Below are 27,036 nucleotides of genomic sequence, written 5' to 3'. Positions count from 1 at the left end.
GGAATCAGGACTCATGCGGCCCTTAAAGAAACCAGAGGCTCCTCCTGACCTGGGGTCCAGCCAGATCACTATAGCATAATTCCAGGAGCCCTTCTAGTTACTCTTGAAGCAGTGTGGCAGAAAGTCCTCAGTAATGCCCACAGTGACCCCCACCCCACAGACACACATACACTCCAGCCACCAAATCTGTCATCGAGGAAAAGCATGGCTGCCATTCCTGCCAAAGACATTGGCCACATGGGAAGTTTAATATTCCCTTTATGCCATGTCTAGGGCTTGTAGTGTCACGAGAGCAGTGGAGCTCAGGAGGTCAAGACTTAAGGTACAGTTTGATGGAGAAACCACTGAGGTCCTGGTGCCTGGGACTGTGTGGCCCCAGGTGCATCTGGGGGGGAAACATTTTGATCAAAGGAAACGTGTTCAGCTGACCTGATGATTTCTTATTTTAATGATGAGAGCTTAGAACATATTGATTGAGGTGATCAGCGTTTAGATCTTTCATAGTTAATGAGGAACTGTCTGATTTATATTGGAAACAGTCACTGCCCAGGGCTTTTAATGAAGCCTGCTGTGTCCAAGAGACAAAGACACTTGACCTTAAAGACATGGGTGTGGAGCAAGGGAGGAAGAGAACTCCACTTCTAGGCCATTGAATTGACTCCCTCTGTCCTTGAAGGTCAAATCCTGGCTCTGTCTTCCTTGGAACCTTTGTTTCCTCTTCTGTCAAGTGGGGCTAGGACTGCAGTTATCTCAGGGAATGGTTTATGGTTTATGAAGATTAAAAGTGACATTGGATGTAAAAATCTTGGAGTGATGCTAAACAAGATAGGCACTCAAGAAAAGTTACCCATTGTTTAAAATGGAACATTGCAGGATTTTTCCACTCTAGCCAGGAACTTCCTAAAGAAGTCACCCTGAATGAGAAGTTGCCATGGAGTTACGTGGCCCACTGACTGGTCACTTGTCAGGAGGCCATGGGTGTTAAACCAGAAAGCAATGCTTTTCCTTGAGAAAATGCACTTAGAGGCCCAGCCTCTGATCTGGCTCACCCGAGTGGCTGCTAATTTGATCATTACTTGGTGAGCTCCTTCAGTTTCTGTGTGTCTTGCTGTAGACCAGGCTTCACCATGAGTCATCTGTCCAATTATTCAGTACTAGCCGAGGGGGCGGAGGGCTTCACTTTCATATCCTCCTTTCTGGAACAGTGCTGCACACAGTAGGTGCTCAGCCCCTATCTGTTGAGTGCACGAAATTGCATGCCCTTAGGGGCTTAAGAACAAAGGGCTGCATGCCAGAGAAATGAAGACTTCAGTTCACACAGAAACCTGCACAGGAATGTCCTCAGCAGTTTTCAGCATAACAGCCACACAGTAGAAGCAAGCCACTGTTCTTCCCTGAGCCAGTGACTAAGCTGTGGTACATCCATCCACGCCATGGACAATGCTCAGTGATAAAGAGGAATGAGCCATTAACACACAAACAACTTGGATGAAGCAACTCGGGTGATGCTGAGTGAAAAAAGCCAATACCGAAGGACTCACAGACTGATTCCATTTATATGGGATTTTTTGGAAAACAAAGTTAGTGAAGTGGAGAACAGAGTAAGGATGGACAGGGAGGGAAATAAGTGTGGTTTTAGGGCACCGTGTTGGGTGTGCTGGCATATGCCTGGTAATCGAAGCACTCGGGAGGCTGAGGCAGGGGGATTGCTGTGATTCGAGGCCAGTCTGAACCACATAACTTGAGCCTGTCTCAAAAAAAAAAAGGCACCATGAGGGACCCTTATCATAATGGGAATTTCTGTGTCTCAATTGTGTCAGTGTCAATGCCCTGGCTGTGACATTGTGCTCTAGCATTTTGAAGTGGTACCAAGAGGTCTCTCTGTTTTCTTTGTTGTAGCTGCATGTGAAATCTGTGATTATCTGAAAATTAAAGGTTCAATTATAAAAGTGAAGGGCTAAAAGTACTTCATTAAATATCAAAACTGCAATGGCAGGAACCCCTGGTATGTGCTCCATTACCTCAGGTCTTCCTAACAGCAGTGTGAAGTATGTGGCTGCAGTGTCACAGAGAAGGAAACACTCAGAGAGGCTAAGGTTCTTGCCTAAAGACATGCAGCTGGCCAGTGGTGGAGATGGGACTCCAGCCTGGGAGCATCAGGCTCAAACCCCAAGTTTGTGCCTGGGCGCATGTGGTGTAGAACCCCCATGGTTTGGATGCTGGCATGTCACCCATGATCATGTGCTGTCTGACCATGTGCTGGGCCCCTCTTCTTTAATGACTGATAGTTCTTGGGACGGGGAGCTGATAGTTGGCCTGGGCTTTGCACCTGGCTGTTCCTGGGTGAGCCACAGATCTTGAGTCCCTGCCCTCTCCCCACTCTACTTCCTTTGCCCTAAGCAAGGACATTGGTGTGCTATGGTGGATGTTGTTATACCCATTTCACAGGTGGGGAAGCTGAGGCACAGGAGAAGGAACTGGCCGTCCCAGCTCTAGCACCCTGAGCTGATGGTCACAACTTCGTTGACTTGTCTCTCACAGCTGCTTTTCTCAGGGCATCCGCACCCTGTGACAGTGGTCAAGGGCACAGGTTCTTAGCAGGCAGTCTGGCTGCACTGGGGGCGAGTTTGCCCTGAACATCCCTTGACTGGGGCCTTGAACACTTGACTTTTCCTCTCCAAGCTTTAGCTCCTTCATCTGAGAAATGAGAACAATAACACAGATTAAATAAGAAAACACTGTGCAGCACATTGTAGGAGCAAAGACCTCTGGCAGTGCCTAACATCCAAAATGTGGGACTCTGGTTTGTCTGCCGAGACCCTGGGCTCCCAGTGCAGTGTGCAGAGAGGAGCAAAGCCAAGGCCCCTGTGGCTCCTCCCACCTCTGTGCCTGTGTTTGGCTTCCAGTTCTGCTCAGCTGGTGGTTTCCTGAGCTGCACAGCATGGTGGTCACAGGAGGCCACACTAATCTGAGAGGTGACAAGGACTGGGAGCTGACAGGTGAGGGAGGTGGGGAAAGGAACGGAACATGCAGAGGCTCAGAGGATGCACGGGGTTTGGGGCAATAGTAACCAGGGCATTAATATATAAGCACAATCAAAAACCAGTCATCTTGGGCCTGGGTGTCTTGTTGAAACAGCCCAATGCAGGCTAGAGGAGTTTTTTTGGGGCGTGGGGTGGGTCATGCCTGGGTAGGAAGTTTGGGTTTTATTTTTATTTTTTTCCTGAGATGAGATCTTGTTGTGTAGTTCAGCCTGGCCTAAAACTCATAGTGATCCTCCTGTCTCAGCCTCTGAGTGCTGAGATTATAGGTATGCGCCACCACACCAGCTGGGTTTCATTTTGAACAGAGAAATGCAGATGGATTTACATGGGAGAAAGGGGCCTCTGGCTGCCAGGTGAGGGGGAGGCCGCAAAGGCAGGGAGGAGGCTGCTGCAGCACTGTAGGGAGAGCAGAGCAGAGGAGATGGAGGAGAGCAGAGTCGGGGACAGACTTGGTAGAACAGATGAATTCAGGACATTTATGGTATAGAACTGACGGAGCTCTACGAGGACAAAGAGTAGTGGTAGTGAACATCTAGGGTGAGTGGGGTTTTGGTCTTGAGTTCTGGGCTGCTCAGAGGGAGAGATCCCTTCCTTCTCCTCATCTAGAAACATCCTTTACCTCTGAGGGTCACAGGCTGTCTGCCCTGAGCCAGTGCCACACTGTGAACAGCAAAACCCAGGCCCAATGCAAAGGATTCCCAGGGGATGAGGCCCTTGGCGTTGCAGACACAAATTCCCCCTCTTCATCCAGTGGGTTTTCCAGTGCACCTCAACTTGATTGGCCTAACAGAGATGCCAACCTTCTTTTCTCCTCTTTTCAACCATAAAGCCTGGTCTGGGGTGCTCTCTCTTCTCCTGCTGGAGTTAGGAGAGGAGCTGAGAACACTGCCGTCTCCGAGCAGGGTCCAAAGCAAGCACAGACAGCCATCATGGAGACCTGCTGAGTGGCGGGCTCCCTGCTGGCTCCTTGGCCTTTCAGGTTAAGGGTGCGGGTGATGGAGCTCAACAGGCTGAACTTTGTGTCTGGCCTTGCCGGGTCCTAGCTAAGGGGGATCTTGGGCAAGGGACTTCAACCACTCAATCTCAGTTTGCACATCTGTGTAAGGGGTCAGGAGAGTCCACCTCAGATGGTGGCACAAGAAATCCATGAGCCTGTTCCAGCAGAGACAGGACTCTGGATGTGGTGCCTGGTGGAGACAATGGCCTGTGTCAGAGGCAACTGGCAATAAGTGACCCAAGGAGGTTGGCTTTGGGGAGGGCAATGAGATCCATAGCCCCAAAGCAGCCAAGGTGGGTTTCCTGACTCAGCTGAGCCCTTTCCATGAAGGCCAGGAAGAGACAGCTTGTGTCATCCTGGTGAGAGTCAAGAATAACCTGAAGCTTCTGCTCCTCTCTGTGCAGGCCTCCAAGTCTAGGGAGAAAGGCAGTGGGACCACTGAGGGGTATGGGATTGTACCGCCTGTCCTGGTTTTCCAACTGATGGTGTGATTTTTTTCCACCCCAGTCCATCTGGAAGCTTCCAAAAGCCCAGGTAACTCACCTGGGATCCATGCACTTTTTTGTTTGCTTGTTTATTTATTTTTGTGGTACTGAGGATTGAACCCAGAGCCTTTGTACTGAGCTACATCCCAAGCTTCTTTGTAGTTTGGTTTTAGTATACGTGCTGCTGAAGTGAGCCCTATTTTTTATTTTGAGACAGGGTCCCACTAAGGCTCCAGGTTGTTCAGGCTGGGCTTGAATTTTTGATCCTCCTGCCTCAACCTCCCAGAGTGCTAGGATTATAGGCATGCACCACCATGCCCAGCTCTACATATTTTTTATAGAAAAGCCTTGTATTCAGCAACTTAGAGAGACCCTGTCTCAAAAATGAAAAATAAAAAGAGCTGGAGAATGGAGCTCCTTGTGAAGGCTCTAGGTTCAATCCTCAGTACCACAAGAAAGAAGACCCTTATATTCAGGGCTGCTGTTGTCAACTACCACAGGCTAGGGAACTTAAGACAACATTTATCTTCTTCTGAATCTGGAAGCCGGAAGTCCAAAGTCAAGGGGTCTGTATGGCCGTCTCCTCCTGAAGGCTCGAGGGAGAATCATCCTTCCCCTCCCTCCTCCAGCTCTAGATCCTGCCTGCTGTCCTTTTCTTGCCTGTAGCTGCACTGCTCCATCTCTGCTTTGTCCTTCCCTGGTCACCCCTCTCTGTGAACGTCTTTATTGTCTGTTCTTATGATGATGAAGGTTATTCAATTTGGGGCCCCTCTGACCCCATATGACCTCACCTTAATTTAACTGATGAAATCTGCAAATATCCTAGTTCCAATCATGTCACCATTCTGAGGCTGTGGATGGTTGTGAATTTGGGGGGCCACAGTTCCACCAAGCCAAGCATCATTAGAAGGTGCTGGGGGCAAGTGTGTCCTTTCCACTCAGAACTTTGTTTGGAGCTTTGTGGGAAGAACCAGGGCATGGGGACAACTGCTCCAAGCATGGGCAGGAAGAAGGGCTCCACTTATTCATCCTAAATGTGTCGCTGACTGAACAACTGAGACTTGGTCTTGCCTACAGATGGGAGGGAGGGAGGGAGGGAGGGAGGAGTAGAAGCTTGAGCGGGGATCCATGGCATCTAGTGTTTCCTGGGTCCTGATGGATTGCTTCTCCTGAGTCTGTTTCCCTCTCTGTACAGTGGGGTGACAGCAGTACTTTCCCTGTGTGGGTCATGAAGACATCGCCATGGACTTTAATGCCAGAAATGCCCTCGCTGGACAAAGAATCTGGGATTCAGGGAAGTGCCAGGACTGGCAGTAACAGGCCTAGAATCCTGGCTGGATCTGAGACTCCATGAAGCGTGCTTCTTCTGCTCCCATCCAGCTCCGGTCCTGCCAATGATTGGGTAGGAAGCTCTAAGCCCTTTAGTACTAACACCCACAAATGCAAATTTAGAGGCTTATCTTGCAGGGACCCTGTGAGAGGAGACCACTGTCACTTCATTTTGCAGATCAGGAAACCTGCCCAAGATTGAAGTTACCTGCCAAGGCCATGTGGCAGGAAGGTGGCAGAACTGAGATCTAAATGCAGTTGCACCGAGTCTACTTCTGCCTGCCTTAGGCCCCTCCATGCCTCAGTTTCCTCACCCGTGAAGTGACCTGTACTGCAGGTTCCCCGAACAGCAGAACCGCTGCAGTAGCATCCAGCTGAGTCTGAGGCTGGAGAGTTACATAAACCCCGCTTGCCTTGAGGGGTCTCAGCTTTCTCATCTCCTGTTCCTCGCACCACTGTGACTTGAGATTTTTACAGACGAGAACTGTGTGTGGGGTGGCGAGCAACTGAGTGTGTGTGTCTGTGTGTGTGTTTGCAACAAATATTTTATAATAGACAAGCCTTGTCTGCCACTTCTAAAAGTAGTGAAAAAAACCCCACTTTGAGAAAGTAAAAATAACCCAGTGCCTGAGACTCTGAAGTCACTGAAGTCAGCTGGAGCTGGCTGCTCTAGCTCCCCAGGGCAGCAGGTCCCAGGCCAAGAATGTGGCGGACAGACATCCATGCACTTAGGGGCAAGTCCTAGTGGTGACTTTATGGGTAAAGCGACTGTCCATCTCCCATGTATTTTTCAAGCCACGGAAAGAACTGTCTCCCAGAAATGCTCATCTTCTTTCTCTTTTAAAAGTGACTTGACAATTGATAATTTTGCCCTGGCGACGGCCACCTTAGAGCTTTTATTTCTTGGAGGCCAAACATTGATGTTGTGTGAAATGGGAGCTTGGCGGAGCCTTTGTGCGGATCTCAAGCTTCCTGAAAAATTTATTTACTGTGACTGTGATCCGCAGGAGCGAATTGATGTTTATCTAGAGTCGTTCTCGCCAGCAAGGAGGGGAAAATGCATAACTGCACTTTCTTCAGCAGCCTTGCGAGGCTGTTTAAATAAGTATCTCATGGTGGACTCTCAATAGCAGGCAAGCAGCTTGACGGACAGGGCACAGTACAATATTAACCACAAGTGGGCTTCATCTTTCCCCCGCGTGCTGGAGGAAGCTTCCTAACCTTCTGGCTGAGGGATTCATGAGAACCAGGTATTTGAAGCTAAGCAAAATTATCCTGGCCGATCCAGTGGCAGAATCGATACCGCCGAGAACTGCATGAAGGAGGAGAGGCAGAGGCTGCGGCTGGGCCCTGCACGAGCAGCCACGAGCCACCTCCTTGTGGCCGAAGGTCAGGAGAAGTTGTCAGGGACCTGGAGCTGGTGGGGGAGGTCAGGGACGCACCCGGAACCCGGCTTTCCTGCCAGGTAAGTAACTTCTGCCATTGCCTGAGCGTGGAGCATGGTGGGGACAGGGCCGAGGGCTGCATCTTCTCTGCACACCCTGGCTGCAGCAGGGCCCGGCCTTCTGGTGCCAGTCACCTTTAAGCAATAGGAATGATGCATGTCTGTCTTGCCTGTTGGACTAGACGTGTCTTGCAGCCTGGCAGCTGCCTTGCCCACTCTTGGTCTCTGGGAGGAGGAATCCGGCCCCAGTCCCCTGTGTGGTCCTCATCACCTTGAGTGATAGAACCTGCTTCGATGTTTTGCCTTCCCCTTTTAGAAGGTCAGCCATATGAGCACTGGGACTCTTCACCCTTGGCTCAGTCTCCCCAGTACCAAATGGCCCCTGACAGTTCTAGGGGGCTCAGCCGACTGGCTGTGGGTTTTCCCGGGGAGGGAATAGCAGTAGTGAAGAGCATGAAGATCAGATCTGTTGCCTGCTGTGTGTCCTGAGGCAAGTGACATGCCCTCTCTTGAGTTTTGTTTCTTGGTCTGTAAAATGGAGCAAAAGGGGAAATGATCTCACCAGTTAAATCTCAACTTCCTAGCTTGTAAAATAAAGATGACAGTGCTGCTTTCCTCAAGGGCTGGAGTAGGCATGAGAGGGTGCCAGGGGAGCACTCGGTGAGGCCAGGCCTGGCGCTGAGTTCACTGAGTGACGGCTGTTATTATTACAGTTGTTATTATCCGTATTGTGCTTATTACCATCACCTCTTTTACTCTCCCTGACCCAAAGGAAACCCACAGCCTCTGTCCGTTTTGTCTGCCTTTGATACTGTCACCCCCTCCAGCGTATCTTGAAGCCATAATAGGGTACGCATTGGCACTGCACACAGTCAGGAAGCACTGAGTCTGAGCACTTGGCCCCAAACTGGCCTGGAATGAGCCCTCAAAATCCGGGCAGCTCTGGTGGGTCTGCTCGGTGCCATCTGTGACCTGCCTTGGAGCCCAGCATCCGAGCCAGCCTGAGCTTCCTCCAGCAAGGGCCCTAGGCCCGCAGAGCCCAGGGTCCCTGGGGGCAGGAGGGATCAAGCCTGAGCTGAGTGACTCAGGGATGAGTCACAGCCCCAGGCTGCCAGTGCTTGAGACCACACCAGCGGGGAGAAGTGAGAGTTGCTCAGCACTCAAACTCTTGTCATCTCTGGAGCCTGGTTCATGTCCTTGAAACCTCTCAGGGGCCCAAGATGGAGCACTTCTGGGTGAGGGGAGGAGAACTGGGCCCTGGTCTCAAGCTCCCTAACTGCCAGGCAAGACGCTTTGTCCTCTCTGGGCTGTCCTAGAACCCAGGGAGTTTACTCAAACCATTGTCATAAGGGCCACCGTGCGTGGAGCCGAGCGGGAGGCCAGGCCCCAAGCCAGGTGCTCCCCGTGTGGCATCTCAGGAGCTCTTATGACTTTGCTCCTTTTCCATATGAGGAAACAGGTTCAGAGAATCAAAGTCGCTTGCCCAAGGCTTCATGACACTCCTAGTGCCTGTCCTTTTCCTCTGCTTAGCCCTGGGTAGCTTTCTGAATGGATGTGGAGTTGCCCTGGGAGCCCTGGCCAGAAGTTGGAGGGCAGCAAAGATCTTGGCCTCACGGGGGGAGTCCCTGTTCTCTGACTAAAAAGTGCTAAATCCTAAAGGTAGAGTCTTGGCCACACTTTGGCAGGGCCCAGGTCTTCCTTCCTGCTGTCTTCTCATGCCAACCCCAATGTCCTGACTTCTGATGACGGCTCTGCTCTAAAAAGGCTGATGGGGACCCCTCAGATCTGTGTGTGTCCCTGAACCCACCAGGTGTGGCCTTGCAGTGAAAACCCTGTTCTGTGCTGGGCAAGAGGGTCTCAGATACTCAGGTCCTACGTCTCCCCCTGCTTCCTATTTCATTTCTGGGGCACAGCTTCCCCTCATTGCCCACCTGCTGGTCCCCCAGCCCTCCCTGCTCCAGACTGCAGCCCAGGGTGCTGGGGAGGAAGCCAAGGAGCCTGGATCATTCTTTTTGGCTTTATTTATTAAAGACAAACTAAGCTGAGAGCAAGGCACCAGCAGCAAAGGGAGCTTAAAAATTATATTAACTGCAGCAGCAGTAACCAATATATGTTAATGTATCTACCCTGGGCCAGAGCTGGGGAGCCCCTAAATAAATACGATGGGCTGCTTCTCTCGAGGGGCTCACTGGAGAGAGAAGACCACCGGTGAGAGGACAAGCTGACATTTTTCTGCAGCAGTGGGTCCCACCCTCGGTAGGTGCTCAGAGCCAGGAACTGGGAAGGGACTATAAAGAGATTTCAGAGGGTCTCAAAAGACAAGTTTGCCAGCAGGAATCAGGGTGCTGTATTATACCTGGAAACAGTGTTAGACACCAGGAATGGTATGGCCGCTGGCACAGAGGGTGAGAGCCTGCGGTCTGGGGAATTGGGAGTCATTTTATTAGGATCAAGGTTAAAATGGAGTGCTTGGTGAAAGTCAGGTCAGGCAAGGCCCCTTGTACCTCCATACAGAGTTTGACTTTTCCGAGGCTGAGGGTGTTGACTTGGGGGCTTAATTTCCTGAACTACAGGGAGCTGTAAAGGGTTTAAGCTGGGGGTAGTAGTGATGGTTTGCCCTTGTGTTTTGCAAAAAGGTTTCAGGCTAATGGAGAGGAGGTTGGGGGGAAGACCAGAGTGGGGAGATAGGAGGAGCTACTGTTCTCAGCCAGGCCTGTGTACCAGGGACCTGAGCCAGTACAGCACTGGGACTCCCCAGGGGAGGGCTGATGTGGGGCCATTTTAAAGGGCCACTCCAGGGGAGGAATGGAGGCTGCTGGGAACGATCTGCTGACATTTCTCTCTTCCACCCGCCTTGGCCATATAGTGTCGTGTTCATGGTTGGGAATAGCCAGAGAGTCCTGTGCCCCCAGCCCCAGAGCCTTGTAGACAGGAACAAGGAGCCTCTGTACCCTCCCTTTCTCTAACCAGGACTTGCCTAGGTCTCCCTCTCCTGGTTTTTCTGTGCGAGTCCAGTGGAGAAAAAGCCAGAGCCATGCAAGAGGGAAGGGACCTGGGCCGGCACGACCTAGCCATTCCCTTATTCATTCATTCACCAGACCCACAGGCTGCTCCCTGGCCCCCGGAGTTCCCAGGCAGGAACAGACCTGGAGCAAGACAAGATAGACAGAACCAGCCTGAAAAGAGCTGTCCCCTGAGCTAGAGCTGAGGGCAGGCTTCTTGGAGAAGGCCACTTCCTGCAGGAGGCTGCTCCCTGGAGGAGGCACCTGTGTTACATAGCTCAGTGGATGCAGGGATTGGGTCGCCCACTCAGCATGGGATCGAAGACGCCCAGCAGCGTGACATGTAGTGACTTGGAAGCGCAGACCTGATGGGTGGCCAGGAGAGTGTGTTCAAGGAAGAAGAGACAGCTTGGGAAAGGTCAGAGGTGGGCTTTGAAGAGGGCACTAGTCAGAGGTTCTGAGACCTCTGCTTCACAGGGTGGGGCAAGAGCTGAGGCTGGAGGCTGGGAAGCATTTTGGTGCCTGGGGCCCTTGGACCTCTTACGGACACACCTGGCTTTCCCCGACCTCGTGTGGTTTCCCTTCTCCCCTGAGCCCTTGCTAAGTCTGGAAATCCAGGGTGGGTTCTGCTGGGAGTTATAAGGTGAGACAGGGTTGCAGGCCGGGTGGGAGTGAAGAATGGAGCCCCAGTTCACGCACTGTTCCCCGATTGTTGGGGGCAGACCTGCCACCTGGAAGCCACCTTCCTCGTGCATGGCACTCACAGTGGCAAGCAGAACTGGATCCACAGGGATCCTAGCTGGGTTGAGATACCAGATGCTATCTTGCGGGGAGGTGGGGGATGTCTCTCTGCCACCTAACTGTTTTATCGGGTGCTAAGTCCAGGGCCCACAGGAATGGTGCAAAATCAGACCTCAGTGGCCAGTAGGTCACTGAGCCAGTGCCCATGGTGTAAGTAAGTGCCTGTGTCCCCTCAGTGCCCAATGTGTCTGGTGGGCAGCGTGAGAGGCGAGGTACCGTCTGGCTGGATCGAGAGCCAAAGAGGTAATGCTAATGTCTTTTAAAATTAGAATGGAAATGTTTGTTGCAGAGCAGAACCTGCGTCAGCCTAGAGTCCTGTGGGAAGGGACGGCTTTATCCCAGCCTTTCATTTTTATTTTTGCACATCCACTTTTCTTGAGCCGGTGGTGTGCTGACAGCCTCGCAGTGGCTCTGGCTGCCTGGCTGGGCCCAGTGCGGACACTACTGAGGGCCGCAGACCTCTCTGGGAGGGCAGGAGCTGCCCAGGGTGAGTTCAGGAGCTGGGACTCTGTGTCCTTGTGTCTGTGTGTGCATCCAGCCCACTGTGTGTGTGACACGTGTGGCTTTCCACGTGTCTTTCTCTGGATCATTGTGGCTTTGGGAGTCATCCACCTACAAGACTGGGTGCGGATCTTCACCTGTGTGTGTTCATCAATTGTGTGTTTCAGTGTCTGCCTGTGTACATCTTGAGGAGGTGGGTGAGGGTGTGGCTGAGTGTGGGTCTAGGCTACCGAGAGTCCTCTCCTGTCTGTGTGTGGGTATGAGCATGGGTCTGGGGGCACGTGAGCATGTAGTTGTGGGGCTCTGAGCACGCAGCCATCCTGTGTCTGTGTTTGTACATGTCAGGGTGTGCATTGTGAATATGAGTGTGCATATGTAAGTGTGTGTGTATTTAAATGTGTGCTTGTACATGTGAACATGCATGGGGAGGGTGTTGTGAGAAACTAGTGCATGGATGTTGCATGCACGTTGCATGTGAGTGTTGTGTGAGAGTGTGCTGAGTGTGTGCACGCAGTGCATGTCCAGGTGTGAGCAGTGCTGTCTGAACGCACACCACGTTGCATGTGAGCATATGTGTGATGCTCCTCCTTCCCTGGTGCTGGAACCCCCAGCTGGGTCTCCCTGGGTATCTTGGCTGTCAGGAACCTTGTCAGCCCTGAGAACACCATGTAGGCTCTGGGGAAGACGCATACCTCCCACCTCCTATCGGCTCCTTCTGAGGGTTGTGGCCATTTTTAACTCACTCAGCTTTGACCGAGAAGGTCCTGTGCTCTGCCTTCTGTGGCTTGGACGATAAAAACAACGGGTGTGTGTTTGTGGAGGGAGTGTTGTGTTCCAAATATAAAATGGGGCCAGGGATTTAGCTCAGTGGTTTGGCTGCCTGCCTCGAAAGCTCAAGGTCCCAAGTTCGATCCCCAGTACCAAAAAAAATTTCCTTATCCAAATGTAAAATGACCGTATGGTACAGAATGTGCTTTTTCAGGATGCGCCCGTCCTGGTGGGGGACTCCCGGTTGACTGTTAATCTGAAGGGGCTCTCAGGGAGGATCCCCCAAGCTGGGTAGTGGGAGCACTGGCCACAGCCATGGACATAGTCAGGGTCCCCCCAAGTGGGTACAGTGCACCAGCCCTCAACCCTGTTGCCAGCAGGGTGTGACCTGCCACCATCCTTCTCCAGGGCAAAAACCTTCACTCCTCAGGGGTCTTGGTGTCTGCTGAGCTTCTCCACGGAACCACAGGACCTCTTTAATCTCTGTCCCTGACCAGCTCACTACGCTTCTGGGATTTGACTTGTTGAGTTATCATCCTCTGCAGAATGGGGTGGTGGAGGTAGGGACGTCGGATTTTACAAAGCGGACACCAGGTTCAATATAATCAAGGCCAGTGCTGAATGTGTAACTGGAGCTTGGCTTTGAATGCTGTGTGGCCTTGAGCTTGTTGCTCAGCTTCTCTAAGCTTTGGTCTTCTCACCTATAAAGTGGGATCCTGACGGTGCCAAGCTCAGGGCTATCTCTTACTTGTTACCCCCAAGTCTTGAATAAACAGATTTTTGTGGGCTAAATGGTTTGGGTTCAACGTGTCCTATCTTTGTGGGATCTCACACCTCTCATTTTTTCTGAGCCTTGGTTTCCTTACCTGTAAAATAGAGCTAATAATAGGATCTATTGCTTGGCGATGTTGTGAGGGTTAAATTTCTTACTTTGTATAAAAGGTTATAGAAAGTGCTATGGAGCATGAGCTATTATTGTTCTTTCTGGAACACCAGAGCCCAGATTAAAGTATCTTATCCACACGAAATATCATCTTTTTTTGAACACGACACAGAACCCACTCCTTCTGCAGACTTGACTGCTCTGTGCTGCAGGCAGCTGCCGGGAGCCAGGCACCTGGCTGGGCATGCTGAGGCAGTGTGGCACGGGTTACGGTGGGTGCCCTGTGTGGGTGGGCTACCCCGAGTGCTTGTCTCTCCTCCAGTGATTTGGCAAGGCAGGCAGATGGGTTAAGCCACTGGGGGCAGCAGGCAGGGGTGGGAGCCAGGCAGCCAGAGACCCACCTGGCAGTGCTCCCCTCCAAGGGTGGATCCAGCGAGCTCAGGCTTGTGGTGGCTGTGGGCGCCCAAACCTTTCTGTGCACTTGTCCACGGCCGACTGACATCTGAACATCGGTGGCAGACAGCAAAGGGGAACAGCGAGTGATTCCCCAGAGCCTGGCACCCACCACGCCCTGAGGCCACCCACTGTAAACCTGTCAGGGACACGCGTTGATGATGAAATACTACTGAGGCTCACAGGGCAAAGCACTCTGCACTGGCAGGCTCTGTGCTCAAACACCCTTCATGTGGTACTCCTTCCTATCTTCATAGAAACTCCTCAAGGTGGCCCCTACCGACTCCAGTGTTACAACAAAGTTCAGCCTTGGAGATATTTTAGAATCTTCCAAATCTATTGTAGAAATCGTGGTTCTTCCAGTTTGCTGAGTGACTGAGCCAGCTATTTAACCTCTCTGAGCCTCTGTTTACCCACTTTGTAAGATTATAGCAAAGATTTATTGAATCGGTGAGGCTAAAACATTTAGCCTAACAGCTGGCATAGTATGTGATCAAAAATAAACAAAAACGTTGTTATTATTTTATCTTTTTGCAAAGGAATACTCCTTGCTGGTTTAACCGAGATATTAACCAGATTCAGAGTTGGTGCTGTTTTGAGGAGAAAAACATTTTATTTTTATCGACAACAGATAAGTGTAAGTTTCCTGCCTAGAGGGGGCACTCCTCTCATCTGAAGGGTCTTAATGGGTTTGTTGGGTTGGAGCCTCTACAATTTCATGGAAAAGGAACTCAGTCCCACGGCCAGTCTCATTCGCATGCTTTAGCACAGGTCAAGTGTGCAGTGGTACCCAGCAGATGCTTGGACAGGTGGGTGGATGGGGCTCCTGAGCCCACCATGGCTAAGGAGTAAGTGGATTCCGGCACAGCCTGGCAGCTTTCCGTGCAGAGGAGCCTATTGAGCATCTCTCCTGTTTCCCCTTCCCTGCAGAGCTGCGGGTGCCAGGAACTTCTCTTAGAGTTGGTCACTTAACTGTGACTGGTAAGCTGGAGACAGGAGCTAGCAGGAAACTAAGCTACTCTCACACGGCTAGAAGAGCAGGGAATGTTAGAGGCAGTGAATCTGACCTCAGTTGTGCATCAGCAGTAGGAGGGAACTTTGTTCATTCAATGAGTGTTTCTGTGTTCAGTACCCGGATGCAAGTGAAGGAGGAGAACTGTTTGATCCTTGAATCTCTAGTGGATTTTCCCAGGATGCTATTTTATTGAGCAATATCTGGGGCCAATGTCAACTATAACAAGCAGGCCTCTTCTGGTGCTATACTATGTGAGGGAAACTCATCAGGAACCCACGTACACAAAAGAGGACTTTTAATTGGCTCACGTGACCTGCTTCAGGTCTGGCTGTGTCCAGCCGCTTAGACGATGTTATCTCCTCCTCCTCATCTCCTGGCTCACCTTCTGTTATGTGGGTGGGCTTTGCCCTCAGCCAGGGTGCTCCCCTGGCAGCTCTTTCACCAGGTTGACACCTCCTAGGACAACAAGCAACTCTTTCCCATTCGTGCTAGCAAATGCCCCAGGGTTTGCACTGATTGGACCCACTCCTGACCACTGGGAGCGTCCCTCCTAACCACCCCAACCTGCCTGCACGTCAAGTCCCGCTTGGGCACTGTCCCTGCCACCACCTGCCTCTCTCTCTTGCTGCCCGTGTTGTCTTCCTTATTTTCTTTATCTCTGAGCACCGTCATCTTTTGTGGTGTGTATCTCATTCTGCTGTGTCCTAGCTACACTGTGTCTGTGTCAGGTGGGCTGGGGTCCGTGACAGTCCAGAACTTCATTTTTACACCCCCCGCCCCCTGCATAGTATAAAAAACAGGATATGTGCGTGTTTGTTGATGAGTTTGGGGCATTAGGGAGGATCGAATTTAGAAGCCAAATCCCAGGATGTCTCATGGGAGGCTCATGGGCCAACAGAGTCCAAAGGGAAGGCCAGGAATCATCTTGTTGAACCTTGTCTTGTACAGATGGCCTCAAAGGCTTGGACAGTCTCCCCAGGCTTTCCCAGTCTCGTATCCCGGCTCTCTGCCCTTCTGTAGTGTGACGTGGGGCTAGTTACTTCACCTCTCTGAACCAGTGACTCCTCATCTGTAAGGCGAGAGGATTCGCACAGTGAATGCTCGCGGGCCCCTTCCTGCCTGTTGTCATTGCTGGGCTGTTTGCAGACACAGGAGAGGAAGGAGCAGACCAAGGAGCCCCAGAGACACCCTTGGGTCACAGAGCAGAGGACCAGAGCAGCCCTGGCCAGGCTGCTCTTCACCTCCACACTCCCGCGGGGGCCCTTGGGGGATATTGAATCCCCTTCTGAAGAAACGGCTGTACTGGGCACAGGGTGGCCCACATAGGCTGAAGTCTTGCTGGCTTTGCCTCAAGCACTGTTTCTCCCTCTCTTGCTCCTTAACTTGTGACTTGCTCTCCCGCAAGATGCAGCCCTTGGCTGGTCACCCAGTGAGCCAGGCTTATTGCTGCCCCCCAAATAGCCCCAGGGGTCACACTGAGGGTCCAGGCTTTGCCTGGGGACAGGCTCTGTCCTGTGAACACCCATCACCTGGCTTTCTCCTTGGGAGTTACTTCTTCCTCCTCAAAAATATTTGGGGGTGATTAAAAGGAAATGTTCTTTTAACCATAATGAAATGGGGTTTGGGGATTTTGGAGTAATTGGCCATGGCCTTGGGGGCCTGATGCCAGTTGATTTGATAATGGAGTTGATAGGGAACGAGTTTTGATTTCTCTCCTCCTCCTCCCAGGAAGGGCTGACAGAGGAGGTGACTCAGCGAAGGGGAGACGGTTTGAAATCAGGAGAGAGCTGCCGAGGGAAGCCAGGAAGCTCAGTGCGTGTGTCCATGTGAGCGTAAGCTTGGCCTCTCCCTCCCAGGCCGAGAGCCCAGCCACCAGGAGTTGGGCAATGTGGATTGCTACTCCCCACCTCCCTTTCCTGGCACACAGCAGGAGAAAAGTGAGTACTTTGGAGCCACACAGAAGCCTGCCTCTGTCATTTCCTAGCTAGGGGACCTTGTGCCAGTGGCTTCACATCTCTGTGACTCAGTTTCCCTGTCTGTGAAGTGGCTGAACAATAGAGCTGTTCAGAGGACTAGAATTTTGCTGAATAGTAGTTGCTGGCAGCTCCAAGTACAGTGAAGCTGTGCGTAGCTAATAATGAGTCTTAATTGTGGGCGGACCCAGGAGCAAAGTGCACAGGGGTGCAAAGGAAGTAGTGATGGATTTTGACTCAGGCGATCCTGGAATGCTTGTAGGGATGGGGCTTGAATCACATCACTTCTGACAACATGATAAAGAGGTGGGAGCAGGAGAAAGTTTTCTGTTTCAGGATAGTGTAGGCAGAAAGGCAGGCAGGTATAGAGGCTCTGGTGAGATGGGAGGACACCTGTTGTAGAGGACGGCCAGGAGAGAGGGACAGCTGGGGACAGGGCAAGGTAAGGATGTTGCAGAAGGGAGTCAGAGGATTGTCAGGTCGGCCACTCCACTGATGGACCCCTGTTGATCGACTGCGTGGTTGATCCATTTTACAGGTGAGAAAATGGAGGCGCTCGGTCACTTGTACAGGTGCACCCAAATGTGCAGTTTTCTGTAACGCTAGCCCTGGCCCCCTCCTCCATCATGTTCAAGGCCTGGAAAAGCCCTGGGCAATCTTCCTGCCCTCACCCAGCCCACCCACCTGGTGTGGCTCGAACTTCCCAAACCCCAAATGAGTTTCTCCTTTTCGGAGACCTTTTTGACACTCAACTGGCTGTATCCATGCCTCCTCACAATTCTCTGCCTAATTTAATTGGGCAAAGATGTCATGTAGACATCACTTACAATTCTTTTTCCTGTGCTCCCAGCTGAATTTTTTGGTTGCCTCTGAGAATTCCCCAAGTGTGGGCTTCAGCTGGGCAGCGCCTGATGCTCCACTGCCCACCTTGGTTACTCTGTCCTCCTGGCATGGGGAAGGTAGAGGTGTAGGGGCATCTGCCTTGATAGGCCGAGCCCCCACCCCTAGGTGGGAGGCCAGTGTGTGCAGAGAGGGAAAAGGTCTGGGATGGGACTTGTGAGCTCCGGTGAGAAGAATGCCTGAAGGTACAGTTCATAAAGACAAAAAACAAATAAATGAGATAAGCTAATTGGGGAAGGTTTCACATGTAATCTATTTAAAAGTCTTACTTTTTAACTTTTCATTTTCAGACAGTTGCAAAAAAATTTACAAAAAGTTGCAAAGACAGAATTCATGATTTCTTGAATGCTAACATCCAGCTTAAACACAGAACAATAACAAGATCAGGAAGCTAACGGGGTGGAGCCCTATTATTACTCAGCTCTAACTCACACTTGCATATGTCCCTTCTGCCAGTCTGGGGTGCATTTCTGGGTCCTATATCACACTGAGTTGTCCTGTTCCTCTAACCTGGAACTAGTTCTTTAGTCTCTTGTCTTTGGCGATCTTGACACTTTTAGTGCAAACTGGCTGTTTATTGGGTAGATGTCCATCTATTTGGGGCATCAGGAGTTTATTCGTGTTCAGACTCAGGCTGTGCTACAGGAGGGGCCTGGGTGCTGCTCCAAGCATCGTGGTGGGAGCTGCCTGTTCTCAGCCCACCCCACCACCTGGGATGTCGTCACCCTTGGCCACTTACTCTAGGAGATGCCCGAGAGGATCCTCTACTGAAACTTTATGTTTTCCCTTTATAATTAATAAGTATCTTGTGGGGAGACACTTGGAGACAATGTAATGCTCTGTTTCTCATCATTCTTCTGTCCACTAATTTAAGCATCTGTTGATGCCTCCTGCCTAAAAACAGTTATGGCCTTGGTGTTTGCCAAATGGCAATTTTCTATTTCCATCATTACTTTTTACATTTATTAGTTGAAGAGCTTTCCATCTTCCCCCAATTATTTATATATCCAATTGTCTATTATTTATTCGTGTTAGTATAGATTCATAGGGTATTTTTTTTTAAGTACTGAGGATCAGATCCAGAGACCCTCCACCGCTGAGCTACATCCCCAGCCCTTTTTATTATTATTATTTGGGGACAGGGTCTTGCTAGGTTGCCCAGGCAGGACTTAAACTTGCAACCCTTCTGTCTCAGCCACCTTAAGTGCATTTCTCTCCCTACCCCAGCTCTGTCTCTCTCTTACTCCCATCCCCACTCTTTTCCTGTCTTCCCTCTCCTTTCTTCCTGCCCTCCCTTCCCTCTGGGTCCCCATCCCACCTTCCTCTGTCTTTGTTTCTCTTCCTCTCTTTATTTTTCTTGCCAAAGAAGCCAAATTATTTGTCCAGGAGGGTTTCTCTCCACCGGACTTGACTGAGCACGTCCCCGTGGTGTCATTTAACACTCTCTTCTAGCCCCCGAGTCTCCTGTTAACTGGTGATGGCCCCAACAGGCTTGATCGGATGCAGGTTTGATATTTTTGGCAAGACTACATGGCATGTGGCTGTATGTCCTTCCCTCAGGAAGCGCGTGAGGTCTGGCTGCCTCCCTCTCTGTGACATTGAGATTGATTGGTGGAGCTGTCAGCCTGATCCATCCGTTGTCAGATTCCCCAGCAGCTTTCTATGCTGGGTTTTGTGCCCACTGATACTCACTGCCTGGGTCCATTAATTCATTAGGAGCTGGTGAACATGGATATGCTGATTCTGTCCCTCCTCCTCTCAGTCTTAGCTAGGAGATTGCTGTACAGAGAAACCACCCCTCATCAATTATTTGCTTACCCCGAAGGGAAGTGTGTCCAGGAAAGAGAAGATAAATGCTTAGTTCTTTCCCTTTATCTGCCAGTTTTCAAAATAAGCTAGTTCCCAGACATCTTTCAAAGGTGGTCAAAGAAAGTTTTAAAAAAATATCATTCAAAAGCTGGGCACAGTGGTGCACACCTGTGATCCTAGCATTTGGAAAGCTGAGGCAGGAGGATTGTGCATTTGAGACCAACCTGAACTACATAGTGAGAATCTGTCAAAAAACAAAAAACCCCACACGAACAAAAAGTCATTAGAAGCCCGTGGAGAAGCTCATGGACACAGGTGTAATGGAACTGCCTTAATCCATTTCCGTTACAATTGTTACTTGTGTTCAGGCCGCCCCATCTCAGACATGTGGGGGTTTCTGCTCCTGACATCAGCTCCTGAACCCCCTGGGCCTCCTTGGTGGCCTTGGAGGCTTCCTTGCTTTCTGGGAGAACAAGTTGTTCCAAGTCCACCGTGTACATTTGGAGCCACGGTGTTAGAGACCACAGTCCTGGTGTGGAATGAATGTTCAGAACACCTGGAGCCATGCAGCTGGGATCATTTTCACAGGACCTCAGTGGATGGGATGATGGAGAAGAGGGCAAAGCGGTGGCTTTGAATTTGGATCTTGTCTCCTTCCTAGCCCTGTCACAGCCCTCCCCAAAGGATCCCTTTATTCACTTTTACTCCAGCTTCTTCATTTAGAAAACACTAGTGGATCTCCCCTATCCAGCTCCTCACTCCTGCTGGTGTTTTCTTGGGGAACGTCTTTGAGATCAAAGACATCTAGAAGAGGGAGGCCACCTGTGGTCCCTCAGTCCACATTTGGGTCCTGCTGTGCTTTGCTGTGTTGTTGACTTGTCACTGCTGTTTGCCTCATGGTGTCTTTGGGGGTGCGGAGTAACAAGAGAATTCACTGAGGGACCCCTTCTTCCCCATCAAATCCAGACCAGAAAAATGACATATAATATCCTTCACCAGAGCAACTTAAAAATTAATACAGGCCTCCGCGCGTCACCCCCGCCTTCATCTAAGCAGCCTGCATTCTACATTTGAGATTAAAACTCACATTTCATTTTTATATGCTGTGCTTAATCCAATAATGATTTCATGTTACAAACAGCAATAATATCTTTCAGCATAGTTAATCAGAATAGACTTAATGCTGTCACTATTTATTAACCTTTGTTGAAAAGCAAGAAGTTTCTCTCTAATCTGTGATTGTTGGTCTTGTCAGGCTCTATCAAGTGAAAAAACAGTTTTGGCATTCATTAAAACGGTGTGAGCCCTGAAATGACAATTGCAGCCGGATGGTATTTGGTGCATGAAATCTTTGTTGCATTCGTTGGGATAACTGGTGAGGCCAGGGAGGCACACGGTGGGGACCCACACAGTCAAGAGACGAGGGGTTTCACCCTTGAGTTCCTCTTGGATAAAGAAACTGTTCTCTCTTTTTTTTTTTTTTTTTTTGCCCCATTAAGTTATTGGTACATTTTAGGTATAAAACACATATTACATTCATCATTGGGATCTTGTACCTTTACATGAGTCTCTTGGTTCTTATTTTTTTTCCCCTTCCCCTGCCCTCCCTTCACCCCCTCCACCCTTCCCTATTTGCAAAGATTTTGTTTCCATTTTTTTTCCTTTTCTCACATTTTAAGAAACTGTTCTTATACACTAGGAAAGGGGGCCAAAATCAGGGTGCAGGACAAGGGTCGCATTGGGTCTCTTGGTTCCCTTGCCAAAGAAACTCATCATTAATTGAAGACAGTGGCTTTGCACTTGGATTCTAGATGCCTCACTCATCTCTTCCCCAACCCTGCGCACATTAATGGCCCTTGGACAGTCATTTGTCCCTTACATTCTTTCCCCCACCATCTTCTTTATTTGGAAAACAAGTGTGGCTTTCCCCTACCTCCAGCACCTATGTTGAGCTGGAGTCCATTTGAAGGAGTCCATGAAAACAAGGTGATGGCCATTAGATGTCAGACTGTACTTCAGTGGGGGCCCCTGGGCAAGTGATCTCAATTGGTCGACTCGACACTTGGCTTGCAGGAGAATGTGCCTGGCTGCTAGGAATTCCATAGGCCTGGACGCCTTGAGACTGCCTTTCTAGCAAACTCCCAAGTGAGCTAATGCTGCGGGTGTGGGTAGCCCTGAGGGGGTTGTGGTTTGGAGTTTTCTGGACCATGTCAGGATGTCCTTCTGGGTCAAGAGGCCATTGACCTTGCCTGGTGAGTGGATGGAAAGTGCTTTGTCTCTGGTGGTTCTTGATGCCAGCGCTGGGCATTGTGGTTTGGGACAAGCAAACAGAAGCCATGCTTCTTATCCTCTCAAGGGATGGTAGGGTGTCAATGTTTGGAAGCAGCCCTTCTGCACCAGTGTGCATGTGGACACCCAGGGATCTCACTAAAATGCAGATTCCGATTCACTAGGACATGGGTGGGGCCTGAGAGTCTGCATCCCTCAGACTCCCTGCTGATATGGGGAAAAACAGACCGCATCTGGCGGGGGTGTGGGTAGCAAAGCTCTGCCACATAGGTACTCTTGGCCAACTTCTGGTCCTTCCTGGATTTAAATTACAGAGTCTGAGCCTTGCTCACTGCACCAAAGGGAAATTTGTCATTAGAAAAAGGAAAGTTTCATCTTGCAGAAGCCTCTTGACGGCTCCAAAGAGAAGGTGCTCTCCCAAAAGGCTTGTCCTTCCATTTTTGTTTCCAGGACATGCTTCTCAGAAAGTCCCTGTTGGGTCTTTATCTTCCAAAGATGATTCAGAGAAAAATCTAATCTGGTGAAGAAGCGCCGATGCCAGAGGCCTAGGAGGGACATTCCACTAAGCAAATAAAGTGCTTGTTTGGGACTGGATGGTGTTGGCTGAGATCAGTGATTGATGGACCCCTTCTCTCCCAGGAAGGGTTGAGCAGGGCAGGAAGTTTTGCCCAAGTAAATGGGGAGGTGAGCAGGTGCTGTTAATTATTTAGGAAGAATTAAGCTGTCTGGGTGGGTGGGTTTTATGCTCTGTTTGGTAATAAAGGTTGCTGCAGAAAGGCATTTTAAAATTCAGTATTCTCATTTGCCTCATATTGCAAAGAAGCCGAGCCTGGCTTTGACTGGTGGGAGCATCTGGAATTAATGAACCAGCTTCTTACAGTGCAGAAATCAATGTTTGCTGCATTAATTGCACAACGCTGAAACCTCGCTTTTTATTTCTGACTTGCAGAGCCCTGGCCTAAGAAATCTCTCTTAAGCAGCGTTCTGGGGCTTTGCTGTTTCCTTAATCCATCTGGGCGTGGAGAAGGAATTGCTTCTTCCCCATGGAGGTGTGACCTAGGGGGCCGTGGGGGACACTCGGAACAGGTTGGGTGCTGTCGGGGCCCAGAGGGGCAGGTCCGGGGAACACCACAGCAAGACTTAGGGCTCAGGCCCTTCTGCAGTAGCCACACTCTGCTCTTCCATCTCCTGAGAGTTTCAGCTTGTCATTTCTTATTTTATTTTTTTATTTTTTATTTTTGGTACCGGGGATCAAACTCGGGACCTTGCAGTTGCGAGGCAGGCAGGCAGCGGAACCACTGAGTTAACTCCCCAGCCCAGTTTGTCATTTCTTTAGGTTAAAATGCGCCACATTGAGGAATTGCATAAGTTTCAGCTGGGTGTGTGTCTCTTGCCTTCTCCATTTTTCCCCTGTGAAAACCCCTTTGGAGTGTGGATCTCTGGATCCGAGATGTCACTTGACCACCATGTCCTTAAGTATGAGAGCATTGCACAGCATCATCTGCTCCCCCTGGCTGAGCAGCATCTGTGGACCCAGTGCTTGGTGCTTCAGACAATGACTCAAGGAGACGACGTTTGAGCCACATGTGGAGAAATGGATAGGAGCTCACTAAGGAGGGAGGGAAGTAAGGGCATCCCAGGTAGATGAACAGCGTGAACAAAGGCCCTGAGGCACAAAGGTGCTGGCTTCGAGGCCTGAAGCTCCTGCTGGCTGGAGTGGTGGTGGGGAGCCAGGAATGTGGGTGGGCAGAGTTTTAGCAGAGGAGGAGCTGGGGAGGAACTTGCAGATCTTCCAGTAGGTGGTGGGAATGCCTAAGCAGGGGACAAGATGACTGGTTGAGCTGTACTTCTTACTTACATACTGACTCTGAGCTTTGACATAAATCAGAATATGGCACCATTCCATCATTCCCCAAGCTCCTTTGTGCTGCTCCCTCATATTCAAACTCTTCTCCCCACTTCCCCCATACCTGTCGCCACTGACCTGGTCCCTGACTCCATAGCTTTGACTTTCCAGATGCTCTATAAATGGAATAGTGAGGCTTTTGTCTTTTGAATCTCACTTCTTCCGCTAAGCACAGTGTTCTTGAGTTTCCTTCGTGTTGTTGCACGTATTCACAGTTTGTTCCTTTTTATTGCTGAATAGTATTCCATTGAGTGGTTTATTCATTCACTTGTTAAGTGGTATTTGAGTCGTTTACAGTTTCTGATAGTTACAGTTAAGCAGCTGTGAACACTTGCATTCAGGTTGTATGTGGCCATAGTTTTTATCTCTCTAGGGTAAATACCAAGGAGTGGGATTTCTAGGTGATTTGATCAGTAAATGTTTCACCTTTTAAGAAACAGCCCAGGCTGAGGATTTAGCTCAGTGGTTCCACCACTTGCCTCGCAAGCACAAGGACCCGAGTTCGATCTCCGGTACCAAAAAGAGAAGAAGAAACAGCCCGACTTTTTTTCTAAAGTAGCTATACCATCTTGCATTTCTCCCAGTAACATGAGAATTCCAGTTGCTTCACATGCTCACCAACACTTGCTATTATTAGGTGTGTTTTTTTCCTCAATTGTAGCTATCTTTTTTTTGGTACTGGGGATCGCACTCGGGACCTTGCGCTTGCAAGGCAAGCGGTGGAACCACTGAGCTAAATCCCCAGCCCAGTTGTAGCTGTCTTAACAGATGTATAGTAGTATCTTATTTAATTTGCATTTCCTTAATGACTAATGATGTTGAGCATTTTTTTAAGGTATTTACTTGCTATCCATATCCCCATTTTTAAGTTGGGTTGTTTGGTTTCTTATTGTTGAGTTGTGAGTATAGATATAGATATAGATATATGCTGGGGATCAGTCCTCTGTCAGATAAATGATTTGTAAATATTTTCTCCCAGCTGTTGGCTTGTCTTTTCATTCTTTTAAAGTACAGAGTTTTTATAAAGATCATTGCAGTTGAGCATGTCTAACCTCTGACACCTCACTTGCCACAATCAAGCCATGCTTACCTTTTTTTAATTCCTCGAAGAAATCCGAGTCTTTCCTTCTCTAAGGCCTTTACCCATGCTGTGGCTTCTGTGTGGAATACTCTTCCACTTGGGAAGAAATCTTGCCCTGCCTGCATATCACAGAGACATTCTCCTGTGTGTTTTTTTTAAAAGCTTTGTTTTTTTAGCATTTCAGTTTCAGTCCTTGATCTGTCTTAGATTAGTATTTGTGAATGTGAGATAGGGTTTGAGGGTCATTTTTATTTTCTTTAATATGGCTATCCAGTTGTTCCTACTTCATTTTAAAGATTTTTCTTTCCCTTAAGATTGCTTTGGTTTCTTTATTCAAAACTCAAATGAGCATCTATGTATGAGTCTATTTGTTCTTTTTCAGTGACCAGTATGTCTGACCCTACAGCACTACCACATTTTACTAATTACTATCATCACAGTAGATTTTGGAATTAGGTAAAATCGTCCAGTTTTCTTCTTCTGTTTCAAGTTTTGATAGTCTATGTCCTTTCAATTTCCTTATAAGTTTTAAAATTGACTTTTTAATTTCTACAACAAATAAACCTAGAGTTTGAATTGGATTGCATTGAATCTATAGATCATTCTGGAGAGAATACGATTTCTTAATAGTATTGAGTCTTCCAATCCATGAACATGGTATTTCTCCAGTTCCTTCCCTTTGATCTTCTCTATGCTTACTTTTGCTCCTCTTCAGTTCCCAGCCTAAGTGTCATCTCCTCAAGGAGGTGTTTGTTGACCCCTGATTAGATGCTGTAGCTTCTGTCATGCCCTCTAGTGCTACTTCCCTTCCTTCTTGGCACTAATCAAAATAGTAATAATGATCTGTGTGATTATCTGTTTGACGTTTGTCTCCCTCACTGGACCATAAAGCTCCATAAGCTCAAGGACCAGGTCTGCCCTGTCCACAGACTAGCATGCAGTAAGTTTTTAGTAAAGATTTATGAATACATGAATGAATGCCCTCTTTTTTTGTTTTTTGCTTTTTGGTTTTTTTGTGGGGGGGGACAGAAGGATTTGTTTAGGTTTTATGTGAATGCCAACTGAACAGACTATGTCCAAAGGAAGAGCCGAATGCCCTCTGTATTTTGGCACATATCTCCAGGTCACTGGCTGTTGCCATTTATAGTTCAGTGCACACTTTGGTCTCTGTTTTTAGATGGAGAAACCAAGGCCTCATCTTCCAACCCCTTTCTTAGCCTCTGCCTAATGCTTAGTTCCTGCTGACACACATTATACATTGAGTGCTCCTATTCATTTGACAGGTAGATGTGTGTAATTATGATTTTTAAAAACTCATACATCTACAGAGAGTTTTTAGGTAATGATTATAATACAGACATTTAATTTATTTTGAGAGAAAAAAAAAAAGGTGTTGCTTTCACAGCACCAGTCAGGGCATTAGAAAAACCAGTGGCAGAATCTTGATTGAATTAGGCTGTGCTCATAATTAGGGAATGCTGGGGCCCACGGAACATCAACAAGCAGTAAGGACAAAGTGATAGAATTAACAGTCTCTCTCTCTCTCTCTCGCTCTCTCTGTCTCTCTCTCTCATTTGAGAGTTGGCATTTTAGGGGCATTGTGTTGTTAATTAATTGGTTTGTAGACACTATTTGGATGTATAGATTTTATTCTACAGTTTGATCCTAAATCAATATATAGGCACTGGAATTAATTAAATCCCCAGGGTAAGCATTTCTAAGGAAGATTTTAGGAAGAACTCTCTGAGAAAGCCTGAGATTGTTGGGATGAGTTGTCAAGTTGTACTGTAGAATGTTGGAATTCAGAGCAAAATAAAAGAGAGAAGCTCAATAACACGAAGTCCTTTGCAGGAATCCGGAAGGGAGAATATTTACTCCAAATTGGATCTCTAGACTAATACAAACAAAACAAAAATTCAACTGGAAGTCCTTTGGGGGCTTGCATGAAGAGCAGTGGAAAAATCTAACATTATTACAAGCTGAGATTGTAATTTCCTCCTACCATAATAGCTTATGTTTTATACAGTGCTTTCATTTCATTTGCAAAATAGCTTGGTAAAGCAAAGGCAAATATGATCATTATTATTATTGTTGTTATTATTCCCATATCACAGATCAGCAAACTGAGGCCCAGAGACCTGGCAAGATTGGCCTGCAGTTACAGAACTAGCAAGGGGAAGATTTATGTGTAGATCTTTAGAACTTGATACCACGTTCAGTTCTGTACACTTTGTCAATGAATTAGTAGTAGTTAAAGTTTTCCTCGAGCCAGGGATTTAGCTCAGTGGTTCCACTTGCTGATTCCACCACCTGCCTCGACAGTGCAAGGTCTCAAGTTCGATCCCAGGTACCAAAA

At 48.9% G+C, this 27,036-nt stretch overlaps 1 protein-coding gene across 20 annotated transcripts in view; it reads left to right on the top strand.

The window, feature by feature from the left end:
• Positions 1–27,036, top strand: part of Cux2 (cut like homeobox 2) — a 236,897-nt gene that overhangs the window by 46,647 nt on the left and 163,214 nt on the right. For 3 of the 20 annotated variants that reach the window (XM_087198175.1, XM_087198173.1, XM_087198170.1), the window contains exons 1-2: positions 5,664–11,589; positions 16,451–16,659. The exons of 10 other annotated variants lie outside the window; for them this stretch is intronic. In XM_087198175.1, coding sequence (XP_087054301.1) covers positions 11,349–11,589; positions 16,451–16,659 — 450 coding nt within the window. In that variant the 5' untranslated portion in view covers positions 5,664–11,348. Of the gene's footprint in view, positions 1–5,661; positions 11,590–16,450; positions 16,660–27,036 lie in introns of those variants that run through there. 7 more of the 20 variants (XM_087198182.1, XM_087198183.1, XM_087198181.1 and 4 more) reach the window with 4 other exon arrangements.

This window comes from Heterocephalus glaber, unplaced genomic scaffold, assembly GCF_053883595.1.
Source record: "Heterocephalus glaber isolate CG9 unplaced genomic scaffold, H.glaber_assembly_v1.0 deba00001687, whole genome shotgun sequence".
Taxonomy (NCBI): domain Eukaryota; kingdom Metazoa; phylum Chordata; class Mammalia; order Rodentia; family Bathyergidae; genus Heterocephalus; species Heterocephalus glaber.
Note: the sequence above shows the minus strand (reverse complement) of the source record. Positions and strands in the feature narration are given on the sequence as shown.